The sequence below is a fragment of the Mytilus californianus genome, unplaced genomic scaffold, assembly GCF_021869535.1.
Source record: "Mytilus californianus isolate M0D057914Y unplaced genomic scaffold, xbMytCali1.0.p SCAF_6, whole genome shotgun sequence".
Taxonomy (NCBI): Eukaryota; Metazoa; Mollusca; class Bivalvia; order Mytilida; family Mytilidae; genus Mytilus; species Mytilus californianus.
The window spans coordinates 87,287,022-87,314,963 of NW_026262712.1; the positions used below are offsets into that span (position 1 = coordinate 87,287,022).

Here is a 27,942-nt window from a genome sequence, read left to right on the forward strand (position 1 = left end):
CGTATGTAATTACATGTCAAATTATTTTATTGGAAGGTCGTGGATGTGAGGGATTTATTTTTAACAGTAGTTATTTTGGAGGGTTATTTTTTCTTTATGCATCCTTGCATTTCAGTATGATTTGTTTTGGGGGGACAAGAGAGGGTGATAAATTCATGTTTATAATGTCTGGGTTTTGGCGAGGACCCTCGTCCCCCTATGCCTTGGATTTACATCGCCATTTCTAGAACAGAAATATGCAATATCCAAAAGATTTAAGGTTACACATATACCATGTACCCACAAAGGACACAATAAACAATATTCCAATTACAAAAAGAACAATTATTATTGTCAGGAACACGTGACGTTTTATATACTCATATTTTGTTAACATGAAATTTCAATTGTCAAATATTGTTATTAGTTTATATTGTTAATATTGTTTGCAATATGTCATGTGTATATACTGTATATGAATACACTGATGATCCATAAGGTTCAAAGTTAATACAAAATTTTAATTGAATTGTTACTTCTTCAATATATTTTATAGACCTAGAACAAAATATTTTACTTTGCTTTCCTATTTGCGTTAATTATAAAGATGTAGTCATGATTGATGGGGTTATTTAATATACAGATTTGTAAGCTGTTCTGACGGTGCAAGTTTAATTCACGTGACATAAAATCAAGGACAAGCATATTTGTATATACGTAGAAGCGTTATCATTTATCAGCAAAAAGTTCAGGTTTTGGCAATTAAACCAGAAAAGACTAAGATAGTACAGTAATTCATATCACAAATCAAAACTAATTGCTCTTTTAAAAACTAGAGGCTCCAAGGAGCCTGTGTCGCTCACCTGATATTTCTATTTACAATTGATGCATGAAATAATGCAACCGTTATACATTTGCTTTAGTTTCAGAGATATAAGTCAAAAACTGCATTTTCCCCCTAAGTTCTATTTTTAGCCATGTCTGACATGTTGGTTGGCAGGCAGGGTCATTGGACACATTTTTCAAATAAGATAACCTAGTGATGATTGTGGCCAAGTTTGGTTAAATTTGTCTCAGTTGTTTCAGGAGAGAAGATTTTTGTAAAAGATTACAAAAATTTACGAATAATTGTAAAATTTGACTTTAAAGGGCAATTATTTCTTATGGGTTCAATTGACCATATTAGTCATGTTGCCTTATTTGTAGATCTTACTTTGCTGAACATTATTGCTGTTTACAGTTTATCTCTATCTATAACAATATTCAAGATAATAACAAAAAACTGCAAAATTTCCTTAAAATTACTAATTCAGGGGCAGCAACCCAACAACGGGTTGTTTGATTCATCTGAAAATTTCAGTGCAGATATATCTTAACCCGATGAACACTTTTATCCCATGTCAGATTTGCTCTATATGCTTTAGTTTCAGAGATATAAGCCAAAAACTGCATTTTACCCCTATGTACTATTTTAGCCATGTCGGCCATCTTGATTGGTGGGCGGGGTCATCGGACACATATTTTAAAACTAGATACCCTAGTGATGATTGTGGCCAAATTTGGTTTAATTTAGCCAAGTAGTTTCAGAAGAGAAGATTTTTGTAAAAGATTACAAAAATTTACGAAAAATTGTTAAAAATTGACTATAAAGGGCAATGACTCCTTAAGGGGTCAATTGACCATTTTGGTCATGTTAACTTATTTGTAGATCTTACTTTGCTGAACATTATTGCTTTTTACAGTTTATCTCTATCTATAATAATATTCAAGATAATAACAAAAAACTGCAAAATTTCCTTAAAATTACTAATTCAGGGGCAGCAACCCAACAACGGGTTGTCTGATTCATCTGAAAATTTCAGTGCAGATATATCTTAACCCGATGAACATTTTTACCCCCATGCCATCTTAGTTAGCAGGCGGGGTCATCGGACCCATTATTTAAACTAGATACCCTAGTGATGATTGTGGCCAAATTTGGTTAAATTTTGCCCAGTAGTTTCAGAGGCGAAGATTTTTGTAAAACTTAAAGGACGACAACGACGGACGACGACGGACGGGACGCCAAGTGATGAGAAAAGCTCACTTGGCCCTTTGGGCCAGGTGAGCTAACAAAAGAAAAGATAAAATAATTATTTATTACTTCTATGTAATTAGATGTTGTCGTCTCATATCTTCCGGGCTAACGCCCCTCAGATATGAGAAGACTACATCTAATACATACGTTCTTGACGTAAACGTACCGATCAAGCATTCAAACTGAATTTCGTTTTCTTTTACCTTTCAAAACATTTATCGCAATTTGAATATGTAAATACAATCGGTAACTTAGTGCGGTTAGCAATGCAAATGCAATTAATTGGTTGGTTCGCGATAGTAAAACAGGCCCATTCCGGTTATGAACTCGTGTTTCGGAGGTAACAGGGAGGAGAAAGTTGCACTAAATTATTTTTCGAAAAGTCAAATCCTTAATTTGCCATATCCATTCGCCTTAGTGCTTTTCTTCATTTTAAGTTCAAATTGTCCAGTCTTAAACCTAGGATTATTTATCGTTTCTTAAAACTTATCAAGGTATATATCTACCTACCTCAACTGATTAATATTAAATATAGAAACAAGAACATACAAATATATGTTTCACGTGTGTCATGTGTGCCACACAAACTCCTTCAAAAATTAATAAAATTCTCTCCAGGCGCAGCTTGATACGACCGCTGAGGTCGAACCCTTAACAGTTGGGGCAAGTATGGACAAAACATTCAAGCTTGATACAGCTCTAAATTTGGATTGTGTTTAAATATTTGACTCAGCATAGGTTTCAGACACAGAATGAATGTGATCTAAGAACTTAAAATTTTTAGATTGGGCATTTACCTATTATGGTCCAATTTCCAAAATCTAAATACATGGTTAGATTCAGCATATCATAGAACCCCAAGAATTCAGTTTTTGATGAAATCAAACAAATTTTAATTTTGAACCCTTTGGACCTCAATCGGGACCAATTTGATAACGGGGCCCAAAATCGAAAATCTAAATACACAGTTGGATTGATTCAGCATATCAAAGACCACTTATATTCAATTTTTGTTGAAATGAAACAAAGTTAAGTTTTAGACCTCGATTTGGACCAACTTGAAAACTGGGTCCAAAATCAAAAATCTAATGATTAGATTCAGCATATCAAAGAACCCTAAGAATTCAATTTTTGTTAATTCCTTTGGACCTTCATGTGGACCAATTTGAAAACCGGACCCCCAAAATCAATCCCAACCTTCTTTTTTTTGTATGGAACCTTGTGGTACAATTCTTAGAGATCCATACACTTATACTCAAGTTATTGTCTGGACACCAAATGTCTTCTGACGACGACGACATCGCCATACCATTATATGGCCGCAAAAATCGTTTCGGTCGTTTAAATACCTTAGGATTAAAAAGCCCAAAGTACCTTGAAAAATATAACTACACACCATTTCAGGCAAGTCGACTTTGAGCCCCAGTTTTTATTTGGGATTTGAACTCACAATCAAATTTATCTACAAGAATATAATAAAGTCGTAATGAAAATATGCGAAAGCAAACGGCGTTTAAAGGTTAGACATATACAATGTCATTTAAAAATTAGAATGAGACATCACTTCGAATATAGTTACATATTACTATAAATATTGCACTATTTTATTCATTGAAATACTTTTAAATACTACGATTAATAAAAATTATAACAGTTATTTTAACTATATATGAAATTTAATGACAAAGCTATAATATGATCAGCTGAGCTTATTATAATATTTTATTTATATACCTGATAACATGTTTACCTTTGGAATAAAACAATGAAACTGACTATAAATACTACGAGGAAGTCATTTCTGATTGGCTGTATTTTGCCCAATTCCCATCTACTTTCCGGGTGCAAGAAGTGTAAATAAGTCGGTGAACCTGTCAAAGGATAACTTGTTATACATATGATATACATTAAAGTGCGACGTGATTTGCAACAAAGTCTATAATCAATCTTTATCGTCGTGTTATGCGGGAAGTTGAAAATTGTTACCACTGCATAACCGGAAAATAATTATGTTTCATAGCTATTAAATAACTTGTAAATTAGAGGCGGCAACCGGATTTATATTATATTAATTAAAAGAATGAGTAAATAGTATTACTAGAATTAAAAATATGATATATGCTTTTAGTGAACTTTGGCAAATAAAGGGCAAATTATTTTATGATAAAATTACACAAATAGGAAGTGAATCTGGTATTGACGTAAATACAAATAGTAATCGATATGTAACCAAATTCTAAAGTATTGAGTAGATTTTAATATGTTGTTTAAATTGCTTATGTTTTTTAGACTTATCAATAAAGAAATTGTACACAGAACCCTTGTCTGGTCCTCAAATACAGTATTATCTATATCACTGGAAAATTACATGTACCAGCAATAACGGTAGGCCACTACATTACTTCATTTGAAATTGTTTGTAAATATATATACTGCTTGGCGGCACCATTGGCAATTATACCACAGGTCTTTATTTTGATACTTGACATATACCCATATCATGCCACCAACCATTTTCTTTTTATCAGAAATCTGGAATTTTATATTGCATGAGATATGTTTTTAGTTCAGCAGCATTCCCCTTAGATATTTTTTAATGCAAAATACATAAGAGGATTGTTGCTTTCAACGAAGCTACATAACCAGGGGTTTTATATGGTAATCCAACCCACTTTTGATAACCCGTATGTGGTTTGTTATCGCATTTATACGTATCATGTGTAGACGATGGGTGCCACCATTAGAGCAGGCATTGCTTACCGAAGTACATTTGTATATTATTTCACCAACAGGTTATGCTGGGATTCGTGTTGTTTACTTTTAAGTTTTCTGTGTAATGGTCTGAGGAATGTTTTTCTTGTATTGCCTGTTTCTTCTTCTGCTTATAATTTATTGCTCCCTTTTTATCTGTAGTTTTTTCTTTTTATTCTTCTTTTTCTTCTTCTGATTATTATTGATGTTGTTATTAAGTTTTTTTCTCGATAACATGTGAATTATTGCGAAGATGATGCTATTTTAATTTCATTTCGGCTCTTTTTTTAAAAATGTGTTTTGCCAAAGTTTAAAATCAGCATTTTTTCAAAAATCATAGCCAAGCACTGTTTTTAAATGTAGTGTGTCTGCCTCGGTTTTCTTACTTCTGCAATCCTCGTTACACTCATATTAGTATTATCCTTTTTAGCTGTTGACTTCTTTGTTTTAATTTACTTTGATAATACGTATGCCAGGTCACTTTGGACCAAAATACTAATGGAGATACTGTTATACATTTTAATCCGTGGTTTTTAATTATTTTCTCTTTAACGATGGGACCAATCTGCAAAAAGTAAAACATGATATAAATTTTTCCTATATCGTTTCAATTTGATAAAAAAAACTTATACTTGTAAGCTACTCCATCGAATCGGTATTGTTATATGAACACAAAAAGATTCGGGTGTATGTCAATGAGACAAGATTCCAACTATCGACACAAATAACCTAAAAGATATCTAGAAGTCAACACACAGTCGTCAACAAAAGACACCAGTACCTGCACATTTTACAGAAAAGGTTTATAGTTGCGGTCTGCGTCAGTCTGTAATAATTTCTTCTGAAATAAGACTCTAAACTCCCCCTTTCTCTTTAAAAGGTTTATGAGGTTTTTTTCTCGGTACAAAGATCGCACGGCATCCCTTTTAGATGTGCAAAACAAGGAATTGGGAATTTAAGTTTGGGTGATTGTCTTAAAATTTGATAAACTTACATGTTATTAGAACTTTGCATTCTTTTTTTTTCGTTTTGATTAATACATTAGATAATTTACGATTGTTGTAAAGGAACAATAAGGATTGGAAGCCTTGAAATTGGGCAATTTATGATAATGAGTCGAAAAGTTCGAACCTTAGGTCTGTTGATGTTTGCTTTTTGTTTTTGTTTTTGTTTTTCTATTGTATAATTTGTAGTTGTATCTGAAAGTTTTATAAATCTGTAGTTTGTGTAATTGTACTTAATTTTGAACGAAAACGAATTTTGTTAGAAACACCTTCTTTCAATATTTGTTTACTTGTTTACATGTTTTAGTTTTATATGTAAATAGAATGATTAAATGTCATCTGTCAATGAACAATACAGCCTTTAATTTGTAATGATAGCTGACGGGTCCAAAATTACACACAAAAAAGTGCTTTATTCGTTTCTTATTTTTACCCCAAGTGTGACAGGGGAAAAGCAATATTGTCGCTTTGGTCTTTTTCCAACCGACAGTAAAACCCTTGCCAAGTGGGGCGTCTGTTTGGCTATGCTTGATTTACGCAGCCACGTCCGGTTAGAATGCGGACGTTAAATCTGGTGTCATGCTCTCTGCACGTAAAGAACCCTTGCAACAACTCTTTGAGGGGTCCGTAGGTGGCCTGTTGGAAGGCAAATGTCTGTCCCTATCCAATATACCCTTTTTTCCAGTGGCATTCCAAATTTCCCCGACCTTCATCCAGGACTACCTCTATTACAGGACATACCTATTGTATTTATTGTTAACTCGTTCTCGTATGAACATGCGTGAAATATTTGCCACTGGCCATGACGCAAACAGTAATCAATCAATCGTATTCTATTTTGAATTTTATTCTTTGAATATTGGTGTACATCATCTTAATAAGTTACGCAGTTCAGTTTAATGCTATACATCATCTTAAGATACGCAGTTCAGTTTTTATCATTTAGGTTATGATTGAAGATTCCAAAATATTTCTGACCAAAAATGGATGAATTTTACAAAAGAAGTATAATCCGAATATGATTAAGGTTCAACGTTGTTCTAACAATAATATTTACCTTCCGGATATGTGGAATAAAGAATAAAATATTAAGGTCCCAATTTTGGACCAAAGCTTTTGTCGGATTTTTGTATGCACCGAATTGATTTTTCTAACAATAAGTTGAAATATTAAGCATACACACTTAAAACGTTTGCCTTCGTAACAAGCCCGTCTAAGATCGTCATTGCTTGAATTAGGGAGTTGTAGCCTTCATTGTATTTGTTCTATAAATGTCCAATTGAATCAATTCTCTTCTGAAAAAATTCCTAACGATGTTGTACCCTTATGTCGGTTTGGGTTGTTGTGCTTTAACTTCAACTTGCAACTGTGTAATATGTGGTTCGTTCTGGGTAAAATAATGTAAGTCGGTATTTTCACTTGGAGAATCATGAACTAAGTTAGGGATAAGACTATTCAATTGATCCCAAAATAATGCAATTTATTGCTGTCAAAATTATCCGTTTTGATTTTATGGACCGTCTATATCCAGATGTTCGATTTGCGTAGTCATTCAAAATTGTTTCAGTTTAAAATATTTTTTGTGCTTTCAAGAAAAAAATGCTGGTCTTTTAATTGTCTCTCTCTCTCTGTTGATTTGATGTTATTAGGTTGGTCAGTGACGTATACATCACATTTTATAGTAAAATATGTTGACTCTTTCGGTTTTCAATTATCAAATTTAGATTTGATGAACATTTTTATTTAAAAACAACGTTTGTACTGGAAAAATTTGGAAATTTTCAATAGTTGTAATTATGACTGCACTTTATTACATCATGATATAAGTTGACTGTGTTTTATCAGTAATTATTTATAATTCAAATCCTCAAGAGTGCTTGAGGGCTTAATCTAAAGGTAAGTATGCATATACTTGTTTCGTATCTTAGGAAGGCGTTGATCATAAGAGGTATTTATTAGAGATCGTGTTCTTTGCAAGCTGCAGTGGCTTAATTCGATGATATTGACTTGATTGCAAATTGATGACGGCAAAAACTTCAAACAAAACATTGTATCGATTTGATGAGTTAAGCCATTTTCAAATAATTTTTATAGTTTGTTCTGTCGAGGATTGAGGGCTCACAAACTTGTTAAACCCCGCCACATTCTGTATGTGCCTGTTCCAAGTCAGGAGCCTGTAGCTCAGTGGTTGTAGTTGGTTCATGTTATGTTTGTTTTTCGTAAATTGTTTTGTTATAAATTAGGCCGTTAGTTTTCTCATTTGAATTGATTCATATTTTTCATGTCGGGGCCTTTTATGGCCGACTATACGGTATTGGTTTTTCTCGTTGTTGAAGGCCGTACGGTTGCTTATGCTTGCTTACATCCACATCATTTGAACTTTCGTGGATAGTTGTCTCATTGGCAATCATACCACATCTCCTTATTTTTATATTGTGTTTGCTTACTAATAATGGTTCTGGATTTCTTCAATAAGGTATTGTTTACAAACGACCCATGTTACGCGCGCATGACATTTGTCTCTGGAATAACATTTATCAGGTACGCTCTAGATTAAAGATTTGTGGAGCATAATAAACAAACTATTTTTGAAGGAAAAAAATCCTAAGAATCGCGATCTAACATCTTCGTCCCATTGTTTCTTACAATTGAAAATAAGTAATTTATGGAATTCGGTATTGAAAGTAGATCTTCGAAAGATTTTGTGAATTTTGTTACAACCTTTTTTTACTCTTGCTATGTAGAGCTTGATGGAATGTATAGACACCTGTCAATTGTTGATGACCGGATGTTGTGATTTGGATGTCTTTTGTAGATTTTGTATTTTGTCTCATTGAATTTAACCTCAATTTCTTTTGTTCAAGAGGGGGTCAATTTGTCCGTGCATGATGTATGAATACGCAGCCGTGTCAGATGCATCGGAAGGAGAGTACAATGCTGTCAACCAGTGAAAAACCCTTACAACAACTTTTAGAGTTTTCCGTAGGTGACCTACTGTTAGGCAAGAATTCTGTCAACCAACAACCCTCATTTTCCAGTGGCAGTTGAAATTCCCGCCCTACATTCCAATCGACCTTCATTACATCACCTACCTATCGGATTTACTGCAAACTTGTTTTCGATCTGATAGATAACTCATGAAATGTTTGCCACTGGACGTAAGACAAACAAGAATGAATATATCCATCTATTAATTTTAATGCCGATTTAAAAGTAAAAATTGGGCAGTAATGAGATGATTCGAGAAAAACCGAAAAGTCCAAATAATAATTAAAAAAAGTAATTAATAGTAAATAGATATAAGAAGATGTGGTATGAGTGCCAATGAGACAACTCTCCATCCAAGTTAAAGTTTATAAAAGTAAACCATTATAGGTCACAGTACGGTCTTCAACACGGAGCCTTGGCTCACACCGAACAGTAAGCCATAAAGGGCCCCAAAAATTACTAGTGTAAAACCATTCAAACGGGAAAACCAACGGTCTAATCTATATAAAAAACGAGAAACGAGAAACACTTATGAACCACATTAACAAACGACAACTACTGAACATCAGATTAAACACATTAATAATTCGTATCGAGGAAGACAATATCTTCCTTTAGGCGAGTTTGTTCACAATTTGTAGTCTTTTGTACAGTCACATAGTTTTGAAATGTTTTACTGGATGAAACAATGAATAACGTGATAATACGGTTGCTTGAATTGAATAATCTTTTCAATAATTATAGAATAACTAATCGAAGAATTCAAATAGAGAAAAATATTCAACGAGTGACCGAACAATACATTAATTCACGAATGCGCGTAGCGCATGAGTTAATTATCAGTGTTGATCGGTCACGAGTTGAATATTTTTCTCTATTTGAATTCTTTAATTAGTTATTCTTTTTATTACATTGGCAAATGGCTTTTTTTATGAAATTAAAGAAGAAAACGTAAGGAACTATATCTTTTTCTACGCATTCACAATTTGTTTTGATCCGACGTTAACCACGTTTATTTCACATGTGAAATTATCGGTTTTTATTTCACTGGGAAATCAATGTAATTCATTGCAACCAATGTAACAAACATAAATATAACGTTATCTTCATCTTGAAATATGATAATTTTGAAAGAATATATTTTTACATTGACTGTATCATCTTAAATATTTTTTTACAGCATTAATGCGCATAATGTAAACAATATTTCAGTTAATGTGGTATATGCATCTTACCTTAAGCATTCGTCTCGTTACTAAATACCTAGAGTTTAAATTTTACATGGATTTCAAGCTAATAGATAATAGATAGCAACGATTCCAGGAATTGGGATGATCATATTTAAAATTAGATTTTGTACATTTAAAGTTGGTATAGTTTGGACTTGCCTTGTTTCATTTTCGTTTTCGTTTTACAATACAGATAGGACGTCGTTAAGCAACAGTATGTATTTAAAAATTGATATGGTTGACATTTGTTGTAGTCGTTAATAATTCAAGCAAAACCAATTCAAATGGTTGAGCAAGTATTTGTTGTTTTGTTAGCATTATAAACTATTATCATCTTTTCCTCCGCTGAAATTGAAACTATCGTGATTGTGTTGGTAGGCTTTGTAATGATAACAGTATGATAATTCAAAACTACAAAATACTGAGAATCAAAAAATAATAAAAAAGGATAAGTGACGTGTACGTGTACAACCCACAGTCCCCAATAAATACGCTTTTCTAAGATCATTTAACTCGAATAGTTTTTATGGTTAGAGGGTATTATATTTTTTTTTTTCTTGTTATTGAAAGGTGTTTTCCTCGTAAATAGTGGTGATTTCTAGGAATACATAAACCTTCATTAAAAATTCGTGGAAAACCTAGACCTGTAATGATTATATAAGGTGTTGAAATTACATATAAAGTCTAAGGTTAACATTACATACTACATCTTACAGGCATGGATATATACGTATACACAATGATTTTAAGTTTGATATATAATAATAAATATAACGCATATATATAGTAGACACAGCCAGCAATGGTGATCATTGTGAATTGACTTAACATATGCAACAACGTGTTTTTGAAGAAAAGGACGTAGGGAAACTACTTATTATGACTTAGATTTTGTGTAGCATTCCCATTTGCGATTTTACGTTAGTCCTTTAATCCTTCTACCATCAGAATACGTCTTTGGTATTATTGGTCATTTACTGCGAGATAAACATTTCAATTTGGCTGTGAATAGACGAAATAATTACGGTTGACATACTTGGAAGGCCTGTTACTAATGATTCCAACAATAGAAATAGGCGTGTAATTTAGAGATAACTGTATTGTATTTGAAGCTTTGCGGACATCCATCGGTAGTTTTACTGGCTTCTTGTCCACTTCAGAATGTAATAAAATTTGATAACAAGAAGATTTCTAGGTGCAAAATGTGAGTTTTTTGCTTATTATTGGAGAAATTACATGTCAATACATTCCGGAATTCAAAATGTCGGCTTCCTTAGTTACAGACAGGGAGAAAGAGAATTTTACGCTTATTGTCATCCAATCAGAACCATTTATACAAAATAATTGCATTAGAATACACCATTTTGTTAATAATTTAATGTAGATTTACGAGATAACAAGTTTCAGTGGAATAGACAACCGCAAAATTGAAACATAACGGAAGTTCGCGTCCGGGTGACATTTCTCAAATATACGAGTTAGGTACCTTGTGTTATATTAAAGTATATTGGTAAACAAATTTCAGAGACAAGTGCCTGTGTTTTCAGCACTTCATTATTATAGGTTTCATAAGGAGTGAGAATTGGATATCTCTTGATCTAAAATCGAAATAATAACAAACGAGCCTTTTTATAAACAAACCACACAAATATAATTAGACAAATTGATTATCAGAATTTCATCATATTGATATTGAAAATATCAGCAGTTCGACACAAAAGGAACATATTTGAGCTCATTTATTGTGCTCACAGGATAAAAAAAACCTTAATAGCGTGAGGCCGCGGCTGATATTTTACGGTATCAATATAGCGAAGATGTGATAGTCGGAAATTATTGGGTCGGTTGGTTTTCTTCAGAAATTATTTTGATTTTTCTCATTCCTAATTGGATGATGATAATATGAAGAAGTTGTCAACTTTAATATAATCAAAGTCTACGTATGTGCTCGCGGATTTGAGTATACCGGTAATCATTTTTTTTCTTAGATAGAGGCAAATCATTTAATCCCGCAACAACGTCATATAATAGGTTTAATGACATCAGGGAATCCACTGTGTCAAATTTCGAAACAACACCATTGTCATTGAATGTAACATTGTTTGTCATAATACATTACAACAATTAATCAAGTTGTCGTTAAAAGCGCAAATGAACGTGCTTTTTCCTAACTTTAATGGTAAAGGACTAACTTTCTAGACGTTCTACATTGTGTATATTAAAGGGTTTTACGTTTCCTCTTTATCATCCTATTATAGACAAACAGTCCTCCTAGTATTAAAACTAGATGTAACAGTAGTTTACCGATGTTCAAATTTTAAAAATGTATCAATAAAATACAAATCATGTTAAAAACGAAAACTATGGGAATCGCAAAGGAAGAGGAGAGAAGGGTAAGCGTCTCTTTCTTTGCATGCCAACAGGAAACGGTTGACCCCATGATGTTTGCTTTTTATTTGACATGGATACCACAAGGCTAGTAAATTTAGAAGATATTGCAATAAAATTGAAAAAAAATTATTGACTGCTGTTTTTTGGTTAAAGAGATATAAAAAAAAGTCCAAGTACATGCAGAAACTCATTAAAGATAGTAGAAAGCAGTGCAATATTTTCGAGAACTATTGGCTATGTTTTTGCTTTAGAGATGTGTGTATGGGGACATTAAATAAACCAGTCAGTTCTTTAAGGATCTATAATCCATCGCACTTTTAAGCCTTGTAGGAGAAACCCACTTGTTGACCGTTTTCCTAATTGATAAGCACCAAAGACCTATTATATAAGTACTACCTATTTATGTATGATAAGGGGAGGATTCTTTGAAGAACAGTACCCCAAGTCATTACTAGAAAGAATGGATTAGTTAAAGCAGGTCCGGTGTTAAACACCAAACAGTCAATCAAAAAAGAGATACAACGGACATTCTATAACAATTAAAAATGTCGTTCTCTCTATGGTCATCTTCAATGTTTGTACGAATGTTGTCACTGCATGGCAACTTAAAAATTGATAAGGAAAAAAAAGATACAATTTCCGTAAAACAATAGAGAAAAAATTCAGCATTACTTCAAAGCCATGGAGATCTCATTGCTCCCAAACAAACTGCTCCCAAGTTTCAAGTTTATAAATGTTCAATAGCCACATGGCACGTTTCGACTATCTACATGACATTTTGTTTGTACATTAAACCAGTTGCATGGTAATTTCTTGAAACAAACCAATGTATGTAAAATATAGCACTTCGTCAACTTCTGCAACTTCATTAATAGTTGAAATATCATTCAAAAGTAGAGCGTAGAGACATTAATATTCGGAAAGACTATTAAGGCATACGTGAAAAATACTTAAACATATTTAACTGATGATACTTTGGGCAAACCTATTCCGAATTTTTAAAATGTAGTTTCCGATTTTCCATAAATAATTTAATGCACTGATATAACATGTACGTGAACATAGGTTCAATAGAATATGCATGAAGTAGCTAAAAGTAGTAACTCTTTGAAGAACCAGAATTTACGGTTATTGAATTGATATTTTTTTTACGCTATGGTCTAGATAAAGGTCGAAGATAAAATGACATGACTAAAAAACAAACCGTTATCTAGTGTCAATGGGGAAGCTGTTTACTCCAATTCTAGTTACTAATATGCTGTATGAAAATTTACCTTGTACACAAGGTACATGGTAATAGGGAATCCTGGATTCTACAAAAAAGAAAATGAATCCATAATGAAAAGAGAATTTCTTGCTTGACAATATTTTTATTTATGGATATATTGTTGCCAAGGAAGAAATCCTGGATAATCATAGGTCTGTTCTATGTTTCTTTGGAATTTTAACCAAAGATGAAGAACTGGATCTTCCTTTACTGTATTGGATACCCAAATTACATAAGTGTCCTTACAAACAACGTTATGTTGCTGGGTCTTCCAAGTGCTCCACGAAACCTCTTTCTAAATTATTAACATCAATTTTATCAGCAATCAAAGCCGGGCTTCAAAGTTATTGTGAAACTACCTATTCTAGAGGTGGCGTGAATCAGATGTGGATACTGAAAAAATCCAAAGATCTTTTAGAGTACATACAATCTTAAGACATTTTCATCTTGCAACAGTATTAAAACATTTGGATTTTCTACACTTTACACAAGTATTCCCCATTCCAAGCTTAAAGACAAATTGAGAGAGTTGGTCCTGTTTTGTTTCATGAAAAAGAATGGCCAAGGTAGATACAAGTATCTTATCTTAGGGATAAATCGTAATTTGTATAAAATCATGCTGATTAAAACAAAAATTATCTGAAACTGACATTATCAAGATGCTTGATTTCTTGATTGACAATCTTTTTTGTCACATTTGGAGGGCGTGTTTTTTTTTTTTAAATCGGCATTCCCATGGGAACCAACTGTGCTCTTCTTCTTACAGAGTTGTTCCTTTATTCACACGAGGCTGACTCCATACAGGAACTTCTTAGGAATAAGAAAAAGAAGTTAGCAGTATCCTTTAACTTCATTTTCTGCTATGAAGATGATGTTCTCTCACTATATAATTCAAAATTTGGTGACTATGTTGAAAGCATCTATCCCATCGACTTGAGATAAAGGATACAACACATACAGTTAAGTCTGCCTCATATCTTGACTTACATCTACAAATTGACAATGATGGTCGGTTGAAAACAAAACTTTACGACAAAAGAGATGAGTTCAGCTTCCCAATTAGTTAACTTTCCATTTCTATGTAGCAACATTCCAGTAGCGCTTGCATACGGAGTATATATCTCCCAGTTGATAAGATATTCCAGGGCTTGTATTTCCTATCATGATTTCCTTGATAAAAGGGTTGCTGCTCACAAGGAAACTATTAAACAAAGAGTTCCAAGTGGTGAAGTTGATATCATCCCTTCGTAAATTTTACGGACGACATCACGAGTTGGTTGACCGTTTTAACAATCCCGTCTCCTTTTCCCCGAAAGGAACTACCGAATTAGACTTATCACCGGGTATGTACTAACATGAGCAACACGATGGGTTCCACATGTGGAGCAGGATCAGCTTACCTTTCCGGGGCACCTGAGATCACTTCCAGATTTTGGTGGGGTTCGTGTTGTTCAGTCTTTAGTTTTTTATGTTGTGTTTTGCGTACTGTTTTGTGTACTGTTGTTTGTCTGTTTGTCTATAGGTCTTTTTCTTTTTAGCCATGGCGTTGTCATTTTATTTTCGACTTCTGAGTTCGAATGTCAATAACAATAACATCAGATACATTGATGATGTATAACTGTTGATAATCCTGAGTTTATTAAACATGCTAAATATATTTCTCCAAAAGAAATCCAGCTTAATAAATGTAATGATAACAGTCAATATTGACCATTTTTAGTAACACAATGGAAAAAAGAAACTAATATATACTACAAGAGAGACGATTCCATCTTTGACATGACCAACATCCCTTTTTAGACGGATTTGATCCCCTTGTTGCAGCTTGTGGCGTTTACAAATTCACAAGCTTTATGGATTGCTAGAATATCTTTTTATGAAGTTGACTTCAGCATGTTTAATGTGCGTATCCTTACATAAACACAAGTTACTTTTAGAATGTTACATAAACCATGGACTTTTGAATACTTACAAAAAAAATCAGTTTGATCTTTTAAAGCAAAAACAGGTACCTACCACGTGTTGCCCAACATTATTTTTCTTCACTGAAAAAAGAAAATTTTATTCAGTTTTAAACTGTTAAAGTTGCAGATTTAGTGATGACAAGATATAAATGTGTAAATGTAAAAATATATTATTGACTACTACTGTTTTGAATACTAAATCAGATAAAGTAATTCCGGTATGCAAACTAAAAAACAAAATACCATGTAAGACACCTTAAAACCTCAGATAACTTTGCGTCCGTGTAGCCATAAGTTTTAAGGGTATTCACGAGCTTTTGTTTCCAATAATTGTTTTACTAGACAGACCGTTACTGCTTAAAAGGAAACTACTGAACCAAAGATTGTTAATGGAAACGTTGAAGTCATCTCTTTGGAATTTAAACATCACCTTGTGCGATTTATTGCCGGATGTGTACTTGTCATGAAAAAATTTGACGTACAAATAGAGGAACAGGAACTGTTTACCTTTCTGGAGTAACAGAATAAATGCCCGTTTTTGTGGGGTTTGTGTTTTGCAATCTCTATTTTTTACGTAGTGTTATGCGTCCTTTTTATCATTACTTCTTTTTTACCTTTGACCGTGGTGTTGTTTGACATGGTGTCCTCATACTAATTACGAGATACATTCGAAACACATGCGTCCTTGCCCTTTTCATAATGACATTAAACTTACGTAAAACTATGAGATGGTTTAGACTTTTAAAATGTTTTGATTCGAGCATAAAACATTTTAATTATAAAAATAAGAAGATGTGGTATGATTGCCAATGAGACAACTCTCAACCAGAGACCAACTAACATAAATTATAATAACTATAGGTCACCGTACAGCCTTCACAATGAGCCAAACCCAAACCGCATAGTCAGCGATAAAAGACCCTTAAATGAGCCTGGTATTGATGATGAGGTTTTTAGCCTGGTATTTTTGATAAGTTTATTTGCAAATTTAAACTTTTTGTGGATAGCATAACTTCGTATTCACTATCAATATCTTAAAACATGACCACTGTTACTACAAATAGTAAAAAGGTCTATACTGATCAAGGGTGTTTTGTTCTGTTTCTGGTCAATTTTAGGATTATATTGCTTTTTTTTAATGAATATTTAAATCATACTCGAAAAGCATCATTTGCTTATAGGAGCATCGATGTTTAATTGTATTTTGTAAAATTATTGGGTCGATTTGACTATCTGGAACTATTTCTTTGTAATGGGAAAAAGAAGCGGAAGATACCCGAGGAACATCAAGAATTCATTGTGTGTTTTTACGATTATTTCATCTGTAAATTGAGAGGTAAAACGATATTTGTTTGCTAATGAGTGTCGTTACCCTTAAAATTTTATATTTTGAATTCCCAACTCCATACTAAAGGGAAAAATCATTAAATTGATATTTTTGGAGAATAGAACTGTGTCCTGCAAAATGGTCGTCTAAAAAAAAAATGAAATATTTCAAAAATGTACCAGATAAATACATGTCAATAGAAAATATAGCTTTCTTTGATTGATTGATTGTTTATTGCACAACAAGCGAGTTATGTCACACCAATAAATTTGAAGATGGCGATTTGAAACAAAATTAGCAGAATTGATTTAGTAATTTACCAAATTTCATAACTACACAACGTTATATGAAAAGATTATCAAACTTTTAAGTGGATTTTAAATCTAAGTCTAATCAACGACCTCGCAATCAAACACGTGTTTGCTTTTGAATAGGTTTTGCGTCGTTTTAAAGTTACACTTTGTGATTTCGCAAGGATATGCAAAGTGAATAGTAAATGAATGAAATAAATAAAAGTAGAAAATGAGGCATGGATGCTAAGCAGTAAGTTTAATGTATAATTTCTATGATGATTATTTTTATTCATATAATTTACAACCTGATCAAGATATTCACTTATTATTAATAAGCATCTGATTGCATATACCGGTGTACATGCAGTCCGAAAACTTTTCAATTATGCATGCTTGATTCTGAACAAATGATAGGTGTACCTCTTCAAATGTTGACTTAAATTATTTCTTAGAAGTTGTCTATATATAGTATAAATCAAGGTATACATACAAGTTTACATATCGGAAATATACTTAGTCATTTAGATAACAAACAATAGTAATTCGGAAGTTTCCGTTCCCCACTTGATATGTTGTGGTTAACGTACGTAATGTGGTCACACCTGGGTGACAAAGAAATTTTTTTATATTTATTTTCTGTTTAAGGATTTTTAGCTCGTTGCTAATACTTAGCAACAATTAAAGTAAGTTGGCCAACCTAATTTCATTTTAATTGATTTAGATTTTTTTGTTTAAATGTTTGCATTATCTTTGCAAAAACATATAAATAAGATACAGGTAAAAATTGAGGCTACGTGATTTAAAGAAACCGTAGTGGATTTCCTAAAAATGTGATGGTAGGCCAAAGTAAATCATTACATAAAATGTCATGAAGAATGCATTTTGGTTATTTGTGCCAGTGCGGTCTCATTGACGTATACCGCATATTTACTTTTACTCGCATCAATATCCTTGATTGTTTTATGGAAAATAATGATTAAAGATAATTCATTGTGCACACGATCGTCAATCGACAAGTCCATTAGGTTTCTTATCAGAGATTTGGAGCGTGTATCTGTGTTTAGACTTTTCACATTTCTCCATCAACCATAATTTATAATTACTTCTTTGACTTATATCCACGTCTTCTTTAATTACGTATGATTATCTACAGATATCTTTTTTCCAAACTGAATATTTTGAAGTACTGTAAGTACTGTCAAGTTTTCAATCATTTGCTATATTTATAATAAATTTACCCTATTCTTTTTTTTCAACATTGTTCCAATTTTGTTTGTTTTTTTAATGAAATAAAAACACTGTATTGCCACATTGAAAAATGTTATTCTTTTATTTATTGTGTGCTGAATTGTCGGTTTTAAGAACGCATTTGGCTTCCTAGAGTAATTTAAAGACATGAGAGTAAAAAAAATATTTCCTATTAAATGATCGATAAAGAGGATTTGAAAATTTGTTTTTAGGTCAAATTCATGGAAAAACTTTATCAACCTAAACTTACAAAATGGGCAGGAATACGTTGTAAATCTTTTGAAGATCTCTCCTAAAGTAGGAGTTTTCTTAATTGTTTTAACCTTATTCCAGTGATATGAACAAATATTTTAGTTTTTAAGTACTGACTTCCCCAGTGCTATTTCATTATTTTTTTATTATGTTGAATCCAGGTAGGTTACTTTTTCGATAGTTTCTTTTCTGCGGTATAAGAGACGTTTATACATTAAATATTTTAGATTCTGGTTTTGGAAATTAATAAAACGCAAAAACAAACCCATGCAACAAGAAAAATAGTAAATCACTGAAAATATGTGATTTATATATTATTATTATATAGGTTTATGTGATGAATAGATGTTTATTGACATTTATCTTTTGGGTGCATTTTTTTTACATTCATACAAAATTTATATTATTTTATATAATACTGCGTAAATTTGAAATAATTTATATTTGTTTCTGGTAAATATTGATGATAAATGATTTAATAAAACAGAAAATATTTCTTACACAGGAATACAATGTTTTTATTATTAAAGAACAATATACTAACACTGTTAAAATGAAGTACAAAATAATTATGCGACTTAATTGACCATTCTTTTAATTTAACATTTGCTTGACATACATATTTTCCTTTCTTTCACTACTTATATAGAACAGTCTATACTAGTTAAGTAAGCTTTTCCTTCACCTTGAGCAATATTTATTCATAAAATTATTTAAATAAATTCTAACAAAAGATTTTTATAACCTAGAATGCCTATTCATTAATGAATATGTTATTTGGTGAACATTTAATTATTTCCATATTAACAATATGATTCCACTGTATGTTGATTCTTAAGAAATATAGATATATACGATTACTTTTACTTTAAAATTACCAATAGCTTTTGTATAGTCAATTGATAAACAATTATATGGTTGATAAATACAAATTGTATTATTTTTACCACTATTACATTGATATTAATGAATTTTGAAAAGTTTTTTCTCTGAAAATTTTGGATTTTGGTCATGTTCAATCCAGTTACAAAGATAGACCTTTTTATTCCAATAATAATACTTTATTCCAAAAGCAAATACAGCTTATAGGAAAATGTAAAATAACAAAAATACCGAACTCCAAGGAAAATTTAAAACGGGAAGTTCCATATCAAATGGCAAAATCAAAACCTCAAACACATAAAACGAATGGAAAACAACTGTCATATTCCTGACTAGGTACAGGCATTTCCTTTTGTAGGAAATCGTGGATTAAACCTGGTTTTAAAGCTAACTAAACCTCTCACTTGTATGACATTTATATAGAATTTCATTATATTGACAACAATGTGCAAACATGCATATCATGATAATAATTGTAAATGCACCAATAATATGAAACCTAAACTTGACATTTTTTTTTACATCTGAGTGAAGTTAAGGGTTTCGTGGCAATTTTTGAATGTCTATGTTGAATTCAATTGTTCAACATTTTAGAGAAATCTTACACTAAAGATATTCAGAATATGCCAAGCCAACGTCAGAACTATTTCTTGTGTGGTTTTCAAGACATTGCATTACAAGTAAAGATTAAAATGAATTTTTAAGCAATATTTACTATTACATCTTTATGCAATTGATTTGGTTTACAAGCGACATTTTTTTAAAGATACTATTGTAGTTGGCTGATTTGTAAATTTACTAAATGTGTCATTTTCCCTATTGTGATATTTGAATTTGGATTTGCACGACGGGTGGTGCGTGCATGGCAGGAGACGCTAATCTCTTATAGTTGATGTGTTTCCCTCGGTTTTAGTTTGTATCCCGGATTTGTATTCTCTCAATCGATTATTAACTTTTGAACACCGGTATACTAATGTTGCCTTTATTAACCCTGTCGACTCATCCCGTCTCGTTCCGTTTACAGTTCATGATATTCCCTGAGATTTTTTTTTATCTTGATATAGATATTAGAATTTTGAACATCGGTATACTACTGTTACATCTTATTTATGTAAAATATTCTACTTTTGAAATGGTATAAAAGTATTTCGCAATAAATCATTCAAAGTGACCCTTTTGTGAGTTTGATTGGCAATGTTCTATATACCATAACACATCGAGAGATAAAAATGACATTACCACTTTGCACGCTTTTGTTTGTTTATTTTCGACTTATGAGTTTAAATGACCCTTGGATATCTTTCGCCTCTCTTTTACTTTTTTAAGTGTGCTGGTTATATTGCATATGTATATGAATGGTAAATCAGAGTGCTGTGTGTGGATATTGGGAATAGATGCAAAGTGATCTTTTTTGTTTTGAACAGCCACGTAATGATAAAATCAATGCATTTATTTCTTTATTCTTTTTTCTTTGAAATTGTTTTATAGTTCTTTTGTTTTAAAGTATCATCTCTCTTACTTCCTAGAAACACAATTTATTACTTTATTTTGAAAAGATAAAAATTGACACTTTAATAAGTTTGTAACTTTCCATACTCTTCAAGGAAAGGTTGACCTGTTATAGCCTACTATACGGTATGGCTTTTGCTGACGTTGAAGGCTGTACAGTGCCATATAGTTGTTTATATCCTCGTCCTTTGGTCTCTGGTGGATAGTCGCATTGACAATCATACCAAATCTCCATATTTATTCTGATGTCGTATCAGTCGCTCTGTTTCCGATTGTCTTACTTTATAGGGAAATAGGTAGTATGTATTCTTCCTTAGGCGTCAATACTAACATTTTCTATATTTACCACTCTTTATATTAAAAACCTGGACAAAACAGTTATGTGTTATAGTAGTACTTTATTATTCTGTTTCGTTAATTGAAATCAAATGGTATCTTGACCATCTTCCAACAGAACTTGTTTATGGTATCTATGCCCACCGTCATTTTACATCAAATTTATGAAAATAATTCTCAAAAACATATTTCAATGTGTTTCAGAATTTATATTGTTAATATACACACTGCAGTTATTCATCAATAAATAAAAAAAATATATTATACCCTGACATCCAATCACAACGCTCTCAGTTGACTTCCTTCTCGTGTCTTGGGTACACGAAAGGCCAACCTAAAGCCGGGGAAATGTAATACTTCTTTTTTCACTATAGGACGTAAGTGTAATGTACATTTACATGTTGTTACTTTTAAATTTAGAAAAGAATACCGAATGCAATTCATCGTGTAACCTAAAGTTGTCATATACACTGCAAATCTGCTGTGCATTCAGGTTAATGTATGATCAACTGGACATTAATGATCCATCTATCAATCAAAGTATGACTTGTCCTGAATATGCATGAACGTTGGACATTTAGCAAATTATTAATCTAGGCGTGGCTGTGAATGTGGCGTGTTCTTTGTGCATAATGTAAATTTTACTGTATATCACTACTTTAAGAAAGCGACATGGAATAGAAGATCAAATCTGCTTGAAAAACAATGCTTTGATTAGCACTGTTAATTATTCAAAAAATAAGTCCTAATCGATAAAGTTTTAGAATTGTTCCACCACATTATCTTATTATTCTTATTATTCTATTATTTTCATATTTATTTGTTTATTTATTTATTTAAGTTTGTATTCATCTATTTATTTTATATTTATAAATATTTGATTATTTGATATTTACAAATGATAATAATCAAAAACCTTTTGGTTAAAAAATAATTGCCAACATTCTAGAAATGAAAAGAAAACAAACTTTTATTTATATGAAAATAAGAAGATGTGGAATGATTTCCAATAAGAATACTTTCCACCAGAGACCAAATGACGTTAACGTTAGCAACTTTATTCATGTATGTGTACATGAAAGTTTATATTGAGTCTGACAAAATAGAAACTTTAGCTTTAAAGTTTATTGAAAAACGTTTTCTACAGAATTTCATACTGCCTGTCATATTTGTGCGTTGAACAAATAATATTGTAATACTGTAGACAGATCTTTCATACAATTATCGTTTACCTATATTGGTATAGCTAAACAGACAGTTGTTGCACTCTGGCTTGTCAGCTAAGCCACATGGAGCTTATTGATCAGCAATCATTATATTTTAACCAATTGCATTGCGTTATTTAACGTTGTCTATATAACAGCAATGTTAACTGAAATTTCATGCGGATAGTTTTGAAATGGTTTGAATAGGATAAAATGCATCTGTGTTTTCCATTATAAATCAGTCATACACACTTAGTATAATTTAGTACGTTAGTGAAATAACTCAAATATAGACAAATAATACAGTTTTTACAAATCAAAATTTAAGATTATGCATATTTTTCTCTTGAATTGTAAATTCCGTAAAAACATTTGACCTGTTACCAAACTGTTTAACATTTTACTATTACCTATATGGATAAACATGTTTATAAACACGAAATTATATGAAGTGGTAGATCTAAGTTATTTAAAATTTGATTTAATTCTATTCATACGCAATGCAAAAAATGGTAGATTGCTTACCTTGAAAATTCGAATCATAAATTAAAGCTTACTCAAATCCTAAACACACACATATCACTTAAGCTGGACAGAATCCCAATTATTCAAAAATAATGATACCGTTACTACCTAGGAAGTATTTATTTAAATTGAATTGGGTAAGTCCAGAAAGAAAGGAAATCCATTTTTGAATATACCCCTATATTACGACTGATTTTGGTATTTCCAGTTGTATTATTATATTGTAAATCTTTAGAATTGAATATCTTATTATAATTAAATGGATTTATTTGTTTCTTTTTTTTTACAATTTTAACAGTCTACCCTCCCTTAAATGCATACCCATTTTTACTTTTTTACGATAGCATTAACATGGACTGAAATAAAGTAAATAACTTGCATAGTTGAACTTCGATCTATAAGGTTCCTTCTTATGTTTTACAGTATGATTACAGTATGATTACAATTCAGTGTATACAAAAATCGCTAACGGAATACCAGTCTTCGGGTACTTTAGAGGACAAATAAATTCATTATAGATACCAGGCTTAAAAGTATGTACGCCAGACGCGCGTTTCGTGTACAAAACACTCATCAGTGACCCTCGAATAAAAAAAGTCAAAAAGGCCAAAGAAAGTACGAAGTTGATGGGAACTGAGGGCCCAAAATTCCGAAGGTTTTGCCAAATACAGCTAAGGTAATCTGTTTGAGTAATCCATCTGCAAAATTTCAGACAAAAGTTTAGATTGCACAATATTTTCAAATCATTTGAAAAGCATGGGTTTAAACAAAAAAGTCAAAGTTTACCGAAGTCACCTTTGTCCGAGAGATTTTTACATTAAGTAAAGTTGAACATTTGTTAAAAATTGAATATTCGCAGCTGTTAATGGACTGTAGTTTTACATACAAGGTACTATATAAGTCTTTGTGGTTGATGTGTCAATTCAAGATGACAGGTAACACATATTTCATGCAGGAAAAGCATATATTTCTTCCAAATACCACATACAATTTTCTTCGTCGTACACATGTCAAATTCGGGATAACCTTTAACAGCTATCGCATGCACAACATTCTTTTTAAGACTGCAAAAGTAAAAACAATATAATTGAAAGGTACAAGCACTACTTGCGGTAAAACCTGGCTTTGACTTTGTATTTTTGCTGATTTTAAAAGAGAGGTGAAGATACCAAAGAGATATTCAAAGTCGAAAACAAACATACAAGGCCATCGCCAAAAAACACGGAAAACGACAAAAAGTCAAACAACAGTTCACTAAACACTACTTAGAACATTAAAGACTGAGCAACACAAACGCCAACCTAAAACCAGGAGTGATCTCAGGTGCTCCGGTAGGGTAGGTAGATCCTGCTCTATATGTGGCACCCGTTAACTTTGCATATTTGACAGTTGTCCAATGTATAATTGCAACAGACACGCTCTATCGTCGCGCATTGAATTTTGTGTGCATACTGTAAGAGTTTATTATTAAACCAGTTTTGGATACACACGTATGTAGACTGTATAACACGTATATTTCGTATTTTTTACTTGTCCACTTTCAAAGGTACTCAAACTTTGAACTTTAATTTAAATTATCTAGTTTTGACCACAATGCACGATGAACAAGTATGACAACTCTTAACTGACCTATTTATAGTCTAGATTTCTGGCATTCTTGATAAAAGTCATACTTTATATACCTGATTTCCGTCATCGGAATATTTCTGTTAAATATTCGGCAATTAAAGTACCATTCATTTTCCATACCTACCATCAATTTATATGTTATATGTTTTCCGGTTTTAAATTTTTAGATCATTTTAAAATCATTTGAAACACAAGGTTTGTACGCCCGCAGGCAAAATGGCATTAGCCTAATTTAGAACAACGTTTTTAAATATTCTGTTTCCAATGCTCTTCAACTTTGATATTGATTTGACCTTCCAACTATTTTTATTCGTGCACCACTGATGAATCTGATGTCGATGAAACGCGTCTGTCGTTCTAAATCATTAGCCTGGTATCTATAATCATATTTTTCAACCCCTGGGTCGATCAATGCAAATGTTGGTGGACGTTTTGTCCCCGTGGATATCACCAGACCAGTAGCCAGAGCTCCTGTGCTGACATAAATTTTCATTGATGCGGTAATGTACTGTATTGTTCAACATATTTTGAAATCATACGAAACCTAAAGTTTTTTTCGCTACAAGGCAAGGATGCCTTAGCAAGATTTTTGTTTTCAATGCTCTTCAACTTCGTTATTGATTTTCAACTGTTTCTAGTCGATCGCCACTCAATAATCTCATATATATAAGCCTGGTATATTTTAATTTTATCAATTTATCAACAACATAGTCGATGCCACTGCTAGTGAAAGTTTCGTCCTAGTGGGTATTATCAGTCCAGCAGTCAGCATTCCGGAACTTTGATGTAATGTTATTGGCCGGTAATCTTCTGTACTGTATAAAGAATGATTAAATCATTCGAAACTTAAGGATTTTTTTCACTCCAAAGCACAGATTGCCATAGCAAGACTTGTTATAACCGCTTTGTTTAATTTTTTGATGATTTAAATCTTTGTTATTGCGTATGCCTTTCATCTGTTTTGTTTCGAGTGCCACTTATGAGTCTTGTGTAGACGTACAATGAGTCCGGCGAACTAACTTATAAGCCTGGTATATTTTGATGCGTTTTTTTCAAAGGGACATTCAAACTCATAAGTCAAAAATAAACTGACAACTGTCAATCTGGAATAGGACAAAATCGTTAAAATTACAAATCAGACGTTTATACTGTTATCTAAAGATATAAGAGCACGATAACATGTCGGTAATGGAATGAGACACCGACACATCCTATGGGTCAACCAATTCGTGATGGTGACGTTAAGAATTGTATAGTGTCGATTTCAGGTTGCAATTCTGTAAATATAGACAATGCAATTCCCCATAGGAACTCCCTTTGCGGCTAAAACTGTCCAACTTTTACTAGGAAGTCTCGTGAAAAATTATATCCCAGAATGGAAAGTTGATATGCACTACTATTTTATTCAAAGGTCAAAATAAAAGGCTGTGCGGCATATTTTCAACATTTGTATGCCCTGAACTTCTAAGAGTTTAAACTTATACTAAAATTCTATACTACCCTACCACTTTTGGACCTCCTAAGAATTAAATTTTAGGCGCTACCATTTTTTTTTTCTATACTGGTAACATTCTCTAGGTATGTCTCTATGAGATGAAACACAGAGTTCATATCTGGGAACCAGTACGTTAACAAATTAACATATCTATGAATACTATATATCTCCCAAAAGAGGCGTGGCTTGTGAAACAGCTGTATTTACAAAGTGCATCCTTCAGTCGTTTTGCTTATTGTGGCTAAAACATTTTAAGTATTCAAATGGTTTCGTTTTTGTTTTCCATTTATAAAATGATTGATGGAATATCAACACACAACTGAATGATATCTTTTACTTATTTCAGAGTGTAATGTTCAATATATGGCCGAGCACAATTTATCAACCTCCACAACTGTCCTGCAACACACAACAAACTGTTCTCCCAGCAAGTCTTGGTAAGTATATATTGATGTTCTTTTTTGAATACAGATCATATGTGCCGATATTCCACTTCTTACATTTTTCTCCATGTACGATTTTCTGTTAGGCAAAATATAACAACAGTTATACCCCTGCTTTCTAAACCAGCGGTTTATAGTTATCGAGGACAGCGTCCGTCTGTCCGTCCGTTCTTCTGTACTACTGTTTCACTTTTGTAATCGCAAATACTTCTTAACCGCTTGACTTATTTTTAATTATATTTACAGAAACTTACTCACATCATGAACGTTTGCTTCTTCTATTTCATTTCTTCATTGGAATGGTTTTTGGGGTTCACTTTGACACGAAGACGGACTTCGTCGTATCTGCACACTATAGTGCACATTTGTATACGCTTCTCATTAACACATCATCATAGTTTAATAATTGCCATGGTCTTATATATAGCTAGCTATAAAACCAGGTTTTACCCACAGTTTTCTTCGGAAAATGCCTGAAACAAAGTAAGGAATATGACATTTGTTTTTCACTTGTTCCGTGGTTGATAAAAGTTGATTTTGTCAGTTTTTATGAACTTCCTCCTATTCTAATTTACCTTGGCGTTCTGTATTATTGTTATCCGTTTCCCTTCGACTTATAAGTTTCGAATGCCTAATTGGTATCTTCTGCCTCTTTTTAAAATCTTTTCCATATACTGACATTGTGTATCTACTATTTTGTTTTCTGGTGCAAATTATTCTTGGGTTTTCCTTGGCAAATCATGGTATCATTTTGTGACCATTCTCGCAGTACCTATTCATTTTCCGATGACAGGTTTGGATGCTCTTTTATTATTTCTTTTTCTGTTCATATAGGTGTCAACAAATAACGACAAAACCAATTGAGTTGTTAAAATGGACGTCTTGTTCATAAAGACTTTACTATATACATGAATGTGTGTACGTAACTCACAAACGTTTCAAAAGAATTATACACGTAAACCGTTTCGCAAAATCATGTGTAATGACCATTTATGAAGTTCGAGATTACGTTACGCTTTGCTTTTAAATTAATCAGTATGTACGACTTTTATATACTATAAAAAGGAACTGTAAATGACTGCTATATGAATTAGTTTCTTTGCAATTGATATACGTCAGTCACAACTGATATCAAAGTGTATGTATAA

General features: G+C 32.2%; 1 protein-coding gene and 1 long non-coding RNA gene across 13 annotated transcripts in view; one reads left to right on the forward strand and one right to left on the reverse strand.

Annotated features, from left to right (window-relative positions):
* LOC127705964 (uncharacterized) overlaps positions 1-23,360 on the reverse strand; it is a 46,632-nt gene extending 23,272 nt beyond the window's left edge. Inside the window, exons 1-5 of one of the 6 annotated variants that reach the window (XR_007984126.1) lie at positions 23,228-23,360; positions 15,659-15,731; positions 13,624-13,732; positions 4,817-5,372; positions 3,758-3,927 (exon numbers count right to left, since the gene is read on the reverse strand). This is a non-coding gene — a long non-coding RNA (uncharacterized LOC127705964). Of the gene's footprint in view, positions 1-3,757; positions 3,928-4,816; positions 5,373-10,034; positions 10,107-13,623; positions 13,733-15,658; positions 15,732-17,760; positions 17,825-23,227 lie in introns of those variants that run through there. The other 5 variants (XR_007984125.1, XR_007984127.1, XR_007984124.1 and 2 more) reach the window with 5 other exon arrangements.
* LOC127705943 (transcription factor ETV6-like) overlaps positions 1-27,942 on the forward strand; it is a 90,571-nt gene that overhangs the window by 22,196 nt on the left and 40,433 nt on the right. For 2 of the 7 annotated variants that reach the window (XM_052210310.1, XM_052210311.1), the window contains 2 exons: positions 4,346-4,441; positions 26,698-26,788. In XM_052210310.1, the coding sequence (XP_052066270.1) occupies positions 26,704-26,788 (85 nt within the window). In that variant the 5' untranslated portion in view covers positions 4,346-4,441; positions 26,698-26,703. Of the gene's footprint in view, positions 1-4,345; positions 4,442-10,134; positions 10,243-17,418; positions 17,521-17,831; positions 17,954-18,437; positions 18,459-21,855; positions 21,875-26,697; positions 26,789-27,942 lie in introns of those variants that run through there. The other 5 variants (XM_052210314.1, XM_052210313.1, XM_052210312.1 and 2 more) reach the window with 5 other exon arrangements.